This window comes from Dendrobates tinctorius, unplaced genomic scaffold (genome assembly GCF_039654945.1).
Source record: "Dendrobates tinctorius isolate UK_male_01 unplaced genomic scaffold, ASM3965494v1 ptg000236l, whole genome shotgun sequence".
NCBI lineage: Eukaryota > Metazoa > Chordata > Amphibia > Anura > Dendrobatidae > Dendrobates > Dendrobates tinctorius.
In genome coordinates this window covers 624,093-639,702 of record NW_027361903.1, presented here as the reverse complement: position 1 = coordinate 639,702, position 15,610 = coordinate 624,093, and the positions used below count along the sequence as shown (strand labels likewise).

General features: G+C 50.4%; 1 protein-coding gene across 1 annotated transcript in view; it reads right to left on the bottom strand.

Moving 5' to 3' along the window:
- The window catches only part of HSPA12A (heat shock protein family A (Hsp70) member 12A), a 99,082-nt gene extending 85,170 nt beyond the window's left edge, over nt 1-13,912 (bottom strand). Inside the window, exon 1 of the mRNA XM_073556571.1 lies at nt 13,790-13,912. Within this exon, the coding sequence (XP_073412672.1) occupies nt 13,790-13,817 (28 nt within the window). The 5' untranslated portion in view covers nt 13,818-13,912. The remainder of the gene's footprint in view (nt 1-13,789) is intronic.
- Nucleotides 13,913-15,610: the final 1,698 nt, after the last annotated feature.

Below are 15,610 nucleotides of genomic sequence, written 5' to 3'. Positions count from 1 at the left end.
ACTGGTGCGTGGCTTAGTGTAACGGTACCCTAAGTCTGTGAATTTCCACCCCCCTCCCTTCAAGCAAATGGTCAGCTTGGAACGCCGAGTTTTATTGCCTGCCTGGGCTAGCAAAGCGGAATGTGTTTTTCCCACCAAAAAACTCTGTCTTTTAAGCAAAACATTCCAAATCAAATTCAATAATACACATTAATCCCAGAAACATGAAAATTAGATTCCCAGGTCCTGGGCACTTGGGGTTACACATGGCAGCGTTTTGAGGCATTTAGGGCCATCAGGAACCTGGGAGATGAATTTCTGCCCACGAGCAAATCACAGACACACCATGTGTGGACTCTAAAAAACGGTAAAATTTCGAGGGAAAAAATAATGCCAATATCTTTGGCCTGAGAGCTTCCAGGCCAAAGATATGAAGAAAAGGAGTTATTGATAACTTTCGAAGATATGTGTCCCCCAGAAAACAGCCCATATGTGAGGTCAGCAAGGACGGAGTTCTTAGTTTTATGGCCAAAGCATAAAAAAGAACGTCCATCTTTGGCTTTCATTCAGAGCCAGGAGAGACAGCCGATCACCATGCTGTGGTACGGGATCAATTCTTTGGGATCTCTCCTCCCCTTTATAGACACGTCATAAATGTGACTGAGATTTAGTAAGTTTCGTAATTTTATCCCATTTATTTCATAACCGTTTATACTTATTTGTGTATTTGTGTTTTGTCTCTTTTGTATTTATCATTCTTTTTATCTTTTGTAAACGCTGCCGATTCTTCCGGAATAAAATTATAAATTTGCTAGCTTCGTTCTTCTTGTTCTATGAGTGATCCGCCATGTTCTCCGCACAAATTCACACTACTAAACGGGTGTCCGATCCACCTATAAGAGGTCGGTGGTGACAGCATAGTTTTCGTAGTTATGCGGTGTTGAGGAGTTGATGGTGACTGGATCGAGGTATATATCTATATGTTCCTGTCAGGAACCGGTGGTATATATACATGCCGTCACATCACATGCCGCAATGTTAGACAAAGATTAATCAGCTGAGCTCATTTTCTTAACCTCTGTCAATACCCTTATTGGTCAACAGGGTAAGGGGGCGCCAGAGAGCTGCAAGTTCCTGATAGTATTTACCACTATCTGTATCCTGAGGAATGATGGACGGGGAAGGGCACGCTGCTTTCAGCCCTTCGACTGTTTCAGTCTGCGGACCGGACTGGAACAACCACAGGCCCTGATACAACCTGCAGGCCGCACTTTGTCCAGGTTTGCTCTAGACCCCTGTGTTGCCCTCCCTCTCCTACTCTGGTTTTACTCAACGTTATGGGGACCTCCGTGTTACTGTGGAACATGCCGGAATTCTTTATACTGTGGAGCAACTTATAGTCTTTGGATGCAGCTTCCTGAATTTGCAATTAACATTTCCCAGAATTGATCAAGGTTCTGAGCCCACCACAGCGTTCAGAAGAGACAACCCTCCACCCCCACAGCAGCGGCAGACGGGAACGTGGGAGAAACATAATTAAGAGTCTCCGTACAGCAACGAAAAGTGGGGAAGAAAGGAGGAAAACTAGAGGGCAGCAGGAAAGATGAGGTGAAGAGGGGGAGCAGGAAAGATGAAGGGAAGAGGGGGAACAAGAAAGATGAAGGGAAGCAGGAAAGATCAAGGAGGAGCAGTAAAGATGAAGTGAAGAGGGGGAACAGGGAATAGGAAGTAAGTAGGAAGGGAAAAGGGAGCAGGAAAGAGGTGGGGAAGCAGGGAAGAGTAAGCAGAAAATATGAAGGAAAGAGGGGGAACAGGAAAGATGAAGGGAAGAGGGGGGAACAAGAAAGATGAAGGGAAGATGGGGAACAAGAAAGATGAAGGGAAGATGGGGAACAAGAAAGATGAAGCAAAGAGGGGGAACATGAAAGATGAAGGGAAGAGGGGGAGCAGGAAAGATGAAGTGAAGAGGGGGAACAAGAAAGATGAAGTGAAGAGGGGAAACAAGAAAGATGAAGTGAAGAGGGGGAGCAGGAAATATGAAGGGAAGAGGGGAACAGGGAATAGGAAGTAAATAGGAAGGGAAAAGGGGAACAGGAAAGAGGAAGGGAAGAAGGGGAGCAGGAAAGAGGAGGGGAAGAAGGGGAACAGGAAAGGTGAATGGAAGAGGGCGAACAGGGAATAGGAAGTAAATAGGAAGGAAAAAAGGGGAGCAGGAAAGAGGAGGGGAAGAGGGGGAGCAGGGAAGAATGAGCAGGAAATATGAAGGGAAGAGGGGGAACAGGGATTAGGAAGTAAGTAGGAAGGGAAAAGGGGAGCAGGAAAGGAGGGGGGAACAGTAAAGATGAATGGAAAAGGGGGAACAGGGAATATGAAGTAGGAAGGCAAAAGGGGAACAGGAAAGAGGAAGAGGGGGAGCAGTAAAGATGAAGGGAAGAACAGTAAAGATGAAGTGAAGAGGGGGAGCAGGGAAGAGTGAGCAGGAATAGGAAGTAAATAGGAAGGGAAGAAGGGGAGCAGGAAAGAGGAACAGAAGAGGAAGAGGTGGAGAGAAAGCAGTGAATAGGAAATAAAGAGGAAGGGAAGAGGGGAAGCAGGGAAACGAAGAAAAGAGCAGGGAAGTGGAAGTAAAGGAGGAGCAGAAAAGACTAAGGGAAGAGGGTGAGTGGGAAAGAGAAAGGGAAGAGCGAGGTCAGGAAAGGAAGAGGAGAAACAGGGAAGAGGGGGAGAAGAAAAAGGAAGTTGGAGAGCAGGAAAGATGAAGGGAAGAGGGGGAGCAGGGAACAGAAAGAGGGCGAGCAGAAAAGAGGAAGGAAAAAGGAACGCAGGAAAGAGAAAGGGAAGAGCGGGGGCAGGAAAGAGGAGAAAAGGATGAAGGGAATAGGGGGAGCAGGGGAGAAGAGGAAAAAGAAAGAGGGGGAGCAGGGAATAGGAAGCTGAGGAGGAGGAAAGATGAAGGGAAGTGCGGGGGCAAGAAAGAGGAAGGGAAAAGGAAGAGGAGAGGAAGAGGGGCACAGAGAACAGAAAGAGGGGGAATAGGGAAGAGGAAGAGAGGAGAGAGAGAGTGAGCAGGAAAGAGGAAAGGAAGACTGGGAAAGTGGAGGAGCAGAAAAGAGGAAGGGAATATTACGGAAAATGAAGGGAGCAGGAAAGTGGAAGAGGGGGAGCAGAGAACAGAAAGAGGGGGAATAGAGAAGAGGTAGGGAAGAGGGGGCGCAGAGAAGATTGGATCAGCAGTGAGTTAGCGTTACGGTGCGTACCTTCTCTTCGGCTAGGCTGGGATATACAGACATAAACCTGTCGTCACTTGTCTACAAAGCAAGTTGGGTGAGAAATCACAATTCATCCTTATTAATTCCACAAATCTGAAGTGTAAAAAGTCAGAACTACCATTCTCTCCTTGATGTGCAGCGAGTGTTGCCTCTCATAACACTGCAGCATTGTCAGCCATTTTTAGATTTTACACTTTTTAACCCTTTCATTCATTTGATGGCTATACGTCTCATCTACTCTTGACTCGCACAGATTTATTAGAACACTTATGATCTTTCACCGTCTCAGATGGAAGATCACCTATTGTATCTGTCACACTGGTTTTGTGCACATTACTAGCACAGCCCTCAAAACATCAGCTGTGGAGGAGCGTGCACGTCTGTCGCTCTGCAGGGGGACGGCGTCACTACGACCCCCGGTGACTGCCTGCAGGTCCTCACCCACTGAGGGGGCTGTCCAGAGAGGAGAAAGTCCTGCTCACCATATAATAGGTCAGATAAGTGAGGCCGACGCTGCAGGCCCCGATGAGTTTCTTCACTGACTCGTCATTCATGGCTCCACTGCTACAAAGCGACAAACGATTTTTGTATTCTGCTCTCCTGCAAACAGCTGTACACACCACCGCTCCCTGGACCCTGTGAGATAGAGGCGGCCAGCATCTCGCTTTCCCTGAAGTCACAGCTGAGCTTTAAGATTCTGGGTGGAGGCTGCACCATCTCCTGTATAGAAAGCTGCGCAGGCACGCGCCATGTCCAAACCGCTGCACCAATGCTTCCACTCTGCGCCGGCCCCCGCACCTCCTCTGCCGGCCCCCGCACCTCCTCTGCCGGCCCCCGCACCTCCTCTGCCGGCCCCCCGCACCTCCTCTGCCAGTCTCTGGACCACCTCAATGCTCTGCCAATTTCTGCCAGTCCCTGCACCTGCTACAGTGGTGGCCAAAAGTATTGACACCCCTGCAATTCTGTCAGATAATACTCAGTTTCTTCCTGAAAATGATTGCAAACACAAATTCTTTGGTATTATTATCTTCATTTAATTTGTCTTAAATAAAAAAACACAAAAAGAATTGTCCTAAAGCCAAATTGGATATAATTCCACACCAAACATAAAAAAGAGGGGGGACAAAAGTATTGGCACTGTTCGAAAAATCCTGTGATGCTTCTCTAATTTGTGTAATTAACAGCACCTGTAACTTACCTGTGGCACCTAACAGGTGTTGGCAATAACTAAATCACACTTGCAGCCAGTTGACTTGGATTAAAGTTGACTCAACCTCTGTCCTGTGTCCTTGTGTGTACCACATTGAGCATGGAGAAAAGAAAGAAGACCAAAGAACTGTCTGAGGACTTGAGAAACCAAATTGTGAGGAAGCATGAGCAATCTCAAGGCTACAAGTCCATCTCCAAAGACCTGAATGTTCCTGTGTCTACCGTGCGCAGTGTCATCAAGAAGTGTAAAGCCCATGGCACTGTGGCTAACCTCCCTAGATGTGGACGGAAAAGAAAATTGACAAGAGATTTCAACGCAAGATTGTGCAGATGTTGGATAAAGAACCTCCACTAACATCCAAACAAGTTCAAGCTGCCCTGCAGTCCGAGGGTACAACAGTGTCAACCCGTACTATCCGTCGGCATCTGAATGAAAAGGGACTGTATGGTAGGAGACCCAGGAAGACTCCACTTCTTACCCCGAGACATAAAAAAGCCAGGCTGGAGTTTGCCAAAACTTACCTGAAAAAGCCTAAAACATTTTGGAAGAATGTTCTCTGGTCAGATGAGACAAAAGTAGAGCTTTTTGGGCAAAGGCATCAACATAGAGTTTACAGGAGATAAAAAAAAAGAGGCATTCAAAGAAAAGTACACGGTCCCTACAGTCAAACATGGCGGAGGTTCCCTGATGTTTTGGGGTTGCTTTGCTGCCTCTGGCACTGGACTGCTTGACCATGTGCATGGCATTATGAAGTCAGAAGACTACCAACAAATTTTGCAGCATAATGTAGGGCCCAGTGTGAGAAAGCTGGGTCTCCCTCAGAGGTCATGGGTCTTCCAGCAGGACAATGACCCAAAAGACACTTCAAAAAGCACTAGAAAATGGTTTGAGAGAAAGCACTGGAGACTTCTAAGGTGGCCAGCAATGAGTCCAGACCTGAATCCCATAGAACACCTGTGGAGAGATCTAACAATGGCAGTTTGGAGAAGGCACCCTTCTAATATCAGGGACCTGGAGCAGTTTGCCAAAGAAGAGTGGTCTAAAATTCCAGCAGAGCATTGCAAGAAACTCATTGATGGTTACCGGAAGCGGTTGGTCGCAGTTATTTTGGCTAAAGGTTGTGCAACCAAGTATTAGGCTGAGGGTGCCAATACTTTTGTCTGGCCCATTTTTGGAGTTTTGTGTGAAATGATCAATGTTTTGCTTTTTGCTTCATTCTCTTTTGTGTTTTTTCATTTAAGACAAATTAAATGAAGATAATAATACCAAAGAATTTGTGTTTGCAATCATTTTCAGGAAGAAACTGAGTATTATCTGACAGAATTGCAGGGGTGCCAATACTTTTGGCCACAACTGTACCTACGGTGCCGGTCCCAGCACTACCTTTGCCTTCTGTGCCACTGGCTTTTTATGAGCAGGCCTCATCATTTAGTACTCAGACATCGGCAGATGATATTGGGAGGCTTATGTTCCGCCCCAGGACACTCAGTCAGGGCGAGGGTTGGTTTTCGGACAGGCCCCAATGCTGGAGGCTTGTTTCCCGCATATTGGTCCCATTGTTCGTCAGTTCCCGTCTTGGAGATGCCGGGCTTCTGTGCTGGGGTTATTCTCCTGGTCTGGAGCAGATCTGGGGCCCCTTATGCTCCGACATCCACCGTGACGCCATTACATGCAGTAGGGAGGGACATCACCACCTTACAGGAGGGGAAGATGCCACCAGGACGCTGTGCTGGATCGGGGCACTTAGGACTTGGGAGAGGCCACAATAAATGAGGGCAAAAGAGCCACAGTGCCGTCCTGCTCACATGGGGAGGCTCTGATGTAGAACTACAAATCCCAGCACAAGCGTCAGTGCACTGCCCACAGTGCAGGCGGCTGATGAGGGTCATAGCCCAGCTCCACCCTGGAGAGAAGGGTCCCAGCAGTGGAAAAGCTCAGCGTCTTCATGTCATAATGGAGGAGAGGCGCAGATGGAGGCATCGACCTTCATGTCCAGAGAGAGGTCGCGAGTCCCCAGAGAACAAGGAGAGCAGCGCATCCTGCCCGGATACATGGGGCGGAGAGGAGGGAATCATGTGCAAGAATATCTGCAGTAGATAGAAAAAGTCTACACGCCCTGGGGAAAAAAAAAAAACAGGGCATTGACACGAAGAATCATTTCAGGACTTTTTATTTCCCTTTAATGTCGCCACAATCACAACATCAAATCCACTGAGAAATAAACGGACAACTCTTCAAAAGAGATAAAGTCGCAAAACAATGTGGTTGCAGAAATCTGAACACCCCTACACTAATACTTTGTTGCAGTCCCTGTGAATTTCTGGCGGCATTCAGTCTGTTTGGGTCGGGAGGGGGCACATCTAGAATTGGCGACCATTGCCGGCTTATCAGTGCAGCAGTTCCACATCTCTCAGATTGCGGGGACATCTCCCGTGTACGGCGCCCTCTTCAGGACACCACAGATTGCGGGGACATCTCCTGCGTACGGCGCCCTCTTCAGGTCACCACAGATTGCGGGGACATCTCCCGTGTACGGCGCCCTCTTCAGGACACCACAGATTGGGGGACATCTCCTGTGTACGGCGTCCTCTTCAGGTCACCACAGATTGCGGGGACATCTCCCGTGTACGGCGTCCTCTTCAGGACACCACAGATTGGGGGACATCTCCTGTGTACGGCGTCCTCTTCAGGACACCACAGATTGGGGGACATCTCCTGTGTACGGCGTCCTCTTCAGGACACCACAGATTGCGGGGACATCTCCCGTGTACAGCGCCCTCTTCAGGACACCACAGATTGGGGGACATCTCCTGTGTACGGCGTCCTCTTCAGGTCACCACAGATTGCGGGGACATCTCCCGTGTACGGCGTCCTCTTCAGGTCACCACAGATTGCGGGGACATCTCCCGTGTACGGCGCCCTCTTCAGGACACCACAGATTGCGGGGACATCTCCCGTGTACGGCGTCCTCTTCAGGACACCACAGATTGCGGGGACATCTCCCGTGTACGGCGTCCTCTTCAGGTCACCACAGATTGCGGGGACATCTCCTGTGTACGGCGCCCTCTTCAGGACACCACAGATTGCGGGGACATCTCCCGTGTACGGCGTCCTCTTCAGGACACCACAGATTGCGGGGACATCTCCTGTGTACGGCGCCCTCTTCAGGACACCACAGATTGCGGGGACATCTCCCGTGTACAGCGTCCTCTTCAGGACACCACAGATTGCGGGGACATCTCCCGTGTACGGCGTCCTCTTCAGGACACCACAGATTGCGGGGACATCTCCCGTGTACGGCGCCCTCTTCAGGACACCACAGATTGCGGGGACATCTCCTGTGTACAGCGCCCTCTTCAGGACACCACAGATTGCGGGGACATCTCCCGTGTACGGCGCCCTCTTCAGGACACCACAGATTGCGGGGACATCTCCCGTGTACGGCGCCCTCTTCAGGACACCACAGATTGCGGGGACATCTCCCGTGTACGGCGCCCTCTTCAGGTCACCACAGATTGCGGGGACATCTCCCGTGTACGGCGCCCTCTTCAGGACACCACAGATTGCGGGGACATCTCCCGTGTACGGCGCCCTCTTCAGGACACCACAGATTGCGGGGACATCTCCCGTGTACGGCGCCCTCTTCAGGACACCACAGATTGCGGGGACATCTCCCGTGTACGGCGCCCTCTTCAGGTCACCACAGATTGCGGGGACATCTCCCGTGTACGGCGCCCTCTTCAGGACACCACAGATTGCGGGGACATCTCCTGTGTACGGCGTCCTCTTCAGGACACCACAGATTGCGGGGACATCTCCTGTGTACAGCGCCCTCTTCAGGACACCACAGATTGCGGGGACATCTCCTGTGTACGGCGCCCTCTTCAGGTCACCACAGATTGCGGGGACATCTCCTGTGTACGGCGCCCTCTTCAGGTCACCACAGATTGCGGGGACATCTCCTGTGTACAGCGCCCTCTTCAGGTCACCACAGATTGTGGGACATCTCCTGTGTACGGCGCCCTCTTCAGGTCACCACAGATTGCGGGGACATCTCCTGTGTACAGCGCCCTCTTCAGGTCACCACAGATTGTGGGACATCTCCTGTGTACGGCGCCCTCTTCAGGACACCACAGATTACAGGGACATCTCCTGTGTACAGCGCCCTCTTCAGGACACCACAGATTACAGGGACATCTCCTGTGTACAGCGCCCTCTTCAGGACACCACAGCCCCTTAGTTCAGGTCTGGGCTCGGACACTCGGGAACTTCCATCTTCTACTAATGAAGCTGTTCTCTTGGTGATTTGTAGGTCACTTAGGGTTGTTCTGACTGAAAGGAGAAATTTCTCCTCATCGACAGCTATATACAGAGGCCGTAAGGTTATGATGTTAAATTGACTGATATTTATTCTGTCCATAATCCCCTCCCCCTTGGCTAAAGACAAAGATTCAGCTGTCAAAAACCAGCCTGAGATTACAATGCTGCCCCCACCATGCCTCACTGTGGGGATGGTGGTCTTCTGGTTATAACTGATGCCTGTTTTCTGCGTTCTGGGTGTCACAGGGTTACCGCGACAGTGTGGAGCCAGAACACCACAGCGTCTGATTGCTCTTACTCCTACACAGAGAAGAAGCACTGCGCCTTTATTTAAAATGTGTTTATTTCTTATGGCAGAACAGGGGTTAATCGGCCATGTTGGAAATCCCTGTGCTCACAGCTGTGCTCGGTTAGCCACTCCTTTCCCCTTTATAGTCTGGGCTCCGCTACTCATCCATGCTAGCATTTGCTGCATGGCTAACGGTGTGAGAGGAGCACATATGAGGCGAGTTGGAGGAGTTATTAGTGACTGTTGCTTGGTTTGTATGTGTAGTAATTCCCTATCCTTCTCTATTTTGGTTTATTCCCCATCCTCCACGCCCTGGTGCATTCCTCTGTGATATGTGAGTGAATATTTTGTATGCCTGGAGTTTTCTGTTAACACTTGTCTGTGTTGCCCTGTTTGTCGGGTTGGCGTACTGCGGTGCACAGTAGCGCCCCTCATCCCTGGGTGAGGGAAAAGGAAAGACGGAGGGCTGACTCAGGAGATAAGGTAAGGACGGAGACCCCAGCATCTTCACAAGTATCCCAGGGAGTAGGGCGAGCTAGGGCGCCCCCTAGTGTTAGGGACAGGGAAGGAGCCCCTGGTCCCGGGTCACCCCACAGCTGTGTCGTGACACTGGGATTATGGCTGCAGAGTTACCCCTTGGTCTCAGACAGGCACATACCATTCTCTTTGTAAGAAAACTTTCTGTCTTCTCCCCGACAGGCCGGACATATGAAGAACACGGGAGATTGTGGTCACATGTAGGGCACAGTCAGGACTGGCCAGAATTCCTGCAGCTCCTTTAATGTTGCTGTCGGCCTCGTGCAACCTCCAGGGCTGATTTCCTTCTTGTCTATTCATCAAATTTTCAGGAATGTCCAGTTATTGATAAATTCACAGATTTCAGACCCTCCTTCATGACGTCTTCACAGTGTCTATAGTAGATCTGATGCCTGGAAAAGGTCTTTGTCCCTTCTCTTGACTAACAACTTTCCACAATGAGATCCTCTGCTGTGTTGTCAGCTGTTAGCGGACCAGAAAATGTCAGGAAAATCCTCCGAGAGCAGCAACACTTTCTCTGGAGTTAATGAGAATCGCTGTAAATGATGGCGGCTGTCAGGGATTTACTTGTCTATCCCACTTTCCAGTTCCGGTTAGGAACTTGCAGCTCTCTGGCGCCCCTCTTACCCTCAGGTCAGTCAGGGAACAACACCTAGGATAAGTAGTCACAAGAAAGGCTGCCTTGCTGTGTACTGGCTATTGGGCACCCTGCAGTGAGGGCGGTATGTATATTCCCAGTCTCGGCCTGGAAGTACACACATAAACCTCCGTTCCGTCACTGCCAGGGTCTCCCAAATCCCCCAGAAAACTTTGCTGCCATCAGCTCCTCATTCGACATGAAAAAACAATATTGGGTCAGGAGCCCACCCACAGGGTAGCGTAATTTGGCACGGAGGTCGTGGCGGTTCGTTCTTAGAGCAAGGAAAACGAAATATCGGGAGTGTTTACAAAAATACAAAAGATGTTACAAACGAAACAAGATACAGTATATACAGACAGAAATAAAGAGGATTAAAATGTGAACTTATATCAGTCACTGATAAGCCGTGTGCATGACGGGGGAGACAACTTCCTAATCGAGCATCCTAGATTTATACCTTTCCCTTGCTGACCTCATTGGGAGGGGGGCTGAGCTAGAGGATATACGCCCCCTTCTAAAGAGTACTTAGAAACTTCTATTTGTCATAACTGGGTGGAACCCCTGTCGTCTCTTTCCGAGGTTATCAGTTTTCTTATTACGACATTATCTTTCATTCAAGACCAGACGTGTCCGGGTGATGCGGGTGGCCAGAAATCCATTTCTCGGTTTCTGGTGGCCGCCCTAACCTACAAAACGCTGCTGTGGGTAACTTTATTTATGCAGATTCTAAAAATATAAGTTTCCTGTCTCTAGGCTTAGTGTGAGTTATTAAATTCAGGTTTGAATAAACCAAGGACACGTGCGCTAAACCTTGACTTCTGGCTTGAGCCAGGCAGAGGAGGAAGCATACCACATCCTGCTGAGATACACAGGACAAAGAAGGAGAAAGCGTACCACATCCTGCTGGGATACACAGGACAAAGGAGGAGAAAGCATACCACATCCTTCTGGGATACACAGGACAAAGGAGGAGAAAGCGTACCACATCCTGCTGGGATACACAGGACAAAGGAGGAGAAAGCGTACCACATCCTGCTGGGATACACCGGACAAAGGAGGAGAAAGCGTACCACATCCTGCTGGGATACACCGGACAAAGGAGGAGAAAGCGTACCACATCCTTCTGGGATACACAGGACAAAGAAAGAGGAAGCGTACCACATCCTGCTGGGATACACAGGACAAAGAAGGAGGAAGCGTACCACATCCTGCTGGGATACACCGGACAAATAGGATCATATACTGCCCACATATATAGGAATGAGGATGGCAGCATGTCCTGCTCAGCTACACAAGTATCACTTCCTGCCCAGATACATAAATAGGATGGATGACAAAGTATCACAACCTGTCTGGAAACAAGGACAGAGGAGAGGAGCATCTCATCCTGCTTAGATACAGCATCATATCCTGCCGCAACCAGCTTCTGTATGGTGGAGGGGGGGGGATATAATGTCCTGTATGGTGGAGGGAGGATAGATATAATGTCCTGTATGGTGGAGGGGGGGATATAATGTCCTGTATGGAGGAGGGAGGATATAATGTCCTGTATGGTGGAGGGAGGATATAATGTCCTGTATGGTGGAGGGGAGGATATAATGTCCTGTATGGTGGAGGGGAGGATATAATGTCCTGTATGGTGGAGGGGGGGATATAATGTCCTGTATGGTGGAGGGGAGGATATAATGTCCTGTATGGTGGAGGGGAGGATATAATGTCCTGTATGGTGGAGGGGGGGATATAATGTCCTGTATGGTGGAGGGGAGGATATAATGTCCTGTATGGTGGAGGGGGGATATAGTGTCCTGTATGGTGGAGGGGGGATATAGTGTCCTGTATGGTGGAGGGAGGATATAATGTCCTGTATGGTGGAGGGAGGATATAATGTCCTGTATGGTGGAGGGGGGATATAATGTCCTGTATGGTGGAGGGGAGGATATAATGTCCTGTATGGTGGAGGGGAGGATATAATGTCCTGTATGGTGGAGGGGGGATATAGTGTCCTGTATGGTGGAGGGAGGATATAGTGTCCTGTATGGTGGAGGGAGGATATAGTGTCCTGTATGGTGGAGGGAGGATATAATGTCCTGTATGGTGGAGGGGAGGATATAATGTCCTGTATGGTGGAGGGGAGGATATAATGTCCTGTATGGTGGAGGGGAGGATATAATGTCCTGTATGGTGGAGGGGGGATATAGTGTCCTGTATGGTGGAGGGGGGATATAGTGTCCTGTATGGTGGAGGGAGGATATAATGTCCTGTATGGTGGAGGGAGGATATAATGTCCTGTATGGTGGAGGGGGGATATAATGTCCTGTATGGTGGAGGGGGGGATATAATGTCCTGTATGGTGGAGGGGGGGGATATAATGTCCTGTATGGTGGAGGGGGGATATAATGTCCTGTATGGTGGAGGGGGGATATAGTGTCCTGTATGGTGGAGGGAGGATATAATGTCCTGTATGGTGGAGGGAGGATATAGTGTCCTGTATGGTGGAGGGAGGATATAATGTCCTGTATGGTGGAGGGAGGATATAATGTCCTGTATGATGGAGGGGGGGATATAATGTCCTGTATGGTGGAGGGGAGGATATAATGTCCTGTATGGTGGAGGGGAGGATATAATGTCCTGTATGGTGGAGGGAGGATATAGTGTCCTGTATGGTGGAGGGAGGATATAGTGTCCTGTATGGTGGAGGGAGGATATAATGTCCTGTATGATGGAGGGGGGGATATAATGTCCTGTATGGTGGAGGGAGGATATAGTGTCCTGTATGGTGGAGGGAGGATATAATGTCCTGTATGGTGGAGGGAGGATATAGTGTCCTGTATGGTGGAGGGAGGATATAGTGTCCTGTATGGTGGAGGGAGGATATAGTGTCCTGTATGGTGGAGGGAGGATATAATGTCCTGTATGGTGGAGGGGGGATATAATGTCCTGTATGATGGAGGGGGGGATATAATGTCCTGTATGGTGGAGGGGAGGATATAATGTCCTGTATGGTGGAGGGGAGGATATAATGTCCTGTATGGTGGAGGGAGGATATAGTGTCCTGTATGGTGGAGGGAGGATATAATGTCCTGTATGGTGGAGGGAGGATATAGTGTCCTGTATGGTGGAGGGAGGATATAATGTCCTGTATGGTGGAGGGGGGGATATAATGTCCTGTATGGTGGAGGGGGGATATAATGTCCTGTATGATGGAGGGGGGGATATAATGTCCTGTATGGTGGAGGGGAGGATATAATGTCCTGTATGGTGGAGGGGGGATATAGTGTCCTGTATGGTGGAGGGGGGATATAATGTCCTGTATGGTGGAGGGGGGGATATTTGCCCCCTGTTCTCCTCCTGCGCACTGCGGCCGCACCCTCCCTGCAGGAGACAGTCAGCAGGTAGGAGACACGTGCGATCTCACTGACAGCGGCCGCTCCTGGGTCCCGGGATCTCCTGCCCTCGGGGCGGACACAGAGCAGCATCTCCCGGGACATCGCACCGTTATCACCGCATCGCGGCCCCGCCCGACATCCCCGGCGCCACCGTCCTACCTGCAGCCTGGACCTCCCGCACCGACATGATGAGAGGCAGAGCCTGCAGTGACTGCGGCGGAGGAGAAAGGAGGAGGAGACTGAGGAGAAAGGAGGAGGAGACTGAGGAGAGCCCCCCACCCGGCACAGCTCAGGACTGCGGCTGCCGCCCCGCACGACCCCGACAGAGGCACACTGACGTATAGTGACGTCACCAGTGTAGAATATAACTGACTACTACCCCTAATATCCCACATCATCCCGTCAGCCAGAGCTACCGGACTACTACCCCTAACATCCCACATCATCCCGTCAGCCAGAACCACCGGACTACTACCCCTAATATCCCACATCATCCCGTCAGCCAGAGCCACCGGACTACTACCCCTAATATCCCACATCATCCCGTCAGCCAGAGCCACCGGACTACTACCCCTAATATCCCACATCATCCCATCAGCCAGAGCCACCGGACTACTACCCCTAATATCCCACATCATCCCATCAGCCAGAGTCACCGGACTACTACCACTAATATCCCACATCATCCCGTCAGCCAGAGCTACCGGACTACTACCCCTAACATCCCACATCATCCCGTCAGCCAGAACCACCGGACTACTACCCCTAATATCCCACATCATCCCGTCAGCCAGAGCCACCGGACTACTACCCCTAATATCCCACATCATCCCGTCAGCCAGAGCCACCGGACTACTACCACTAATATCCCACATCATCCCATCAGCCAGAGCCACCGGACTACTACCCCTAATATCCCACATCATCCCATCAGCCAGAGCCACCGGACTACTACCCCTAATATCCCACATCATCCCGTCAGCCAGAGCCACCGGACTACTACCACTAATATCCCACATCATCCTATCAGCCAGAGCCACCGGACTACTACCCCTAATATCCCACATCATCCCGTCAGCCAGAACCACCGGACTACTACCCCTAATATCCCACATCATCCCGTCAGCCAGAGCCACCGGACTACTACCCCTAATATCCCACATCATCCCGTCAGCCAGAGCCACCGGACTACTACCACTAATATCCCACATCATCCCGTCAGCCAGAACCACCGGACTACTACCCCTAATATCCCACATCATCCCGTCAGCCAGAGCCACCGGACTACTACCCCTAATATCCCACATCATCCCGTCAGCCAGAGCCACCGGACTACTACCACTAATATCCCACATCATCCTATCAGCCAGAGCCACCGGACTACTACCCCTAATATCCCACATCATCCCGTCAGCCAGAGCCACCGGACTACTACCACTAATATCCCACATCATCCCGTCAGCCAGAACCACCGGACTACTACCCCTAATATCCCACATCATCCCGTCAGCCAGAGCCACCGGACTACTACCACTAATATCCCACATCATCCCGTCAGCCAGAGCCACCGGACTACTACCACTAATATCCCACATCATCCCATCAGCCAGAGTCACCGGACTACTACCCCTAATATCCCACATCATCCCGTCAGCCAGAACCACCGGACTACTACCACTAATATCCCACATCATCCCGTCAGCCAGAGCCACCGGACTACTACCCCTAATATCCCACATCATCCCATCAGCCAGAGCCACCGGACTACTACCCCTAATATCCCACATCATCCCATCAGCCAGAGTCACCGGACTACTACCCCTAATATCCCACATCATCCCATCAGCCAGAGTCACCGGACTACTACCCCTAATATCCCACATCATCCCGTCAGCCAGAACCACCGGACTACTACCACTAATATCCCACATCATCCCGTCAGCCAGAACCACCGGACTACTACCACTAATATCCCACATC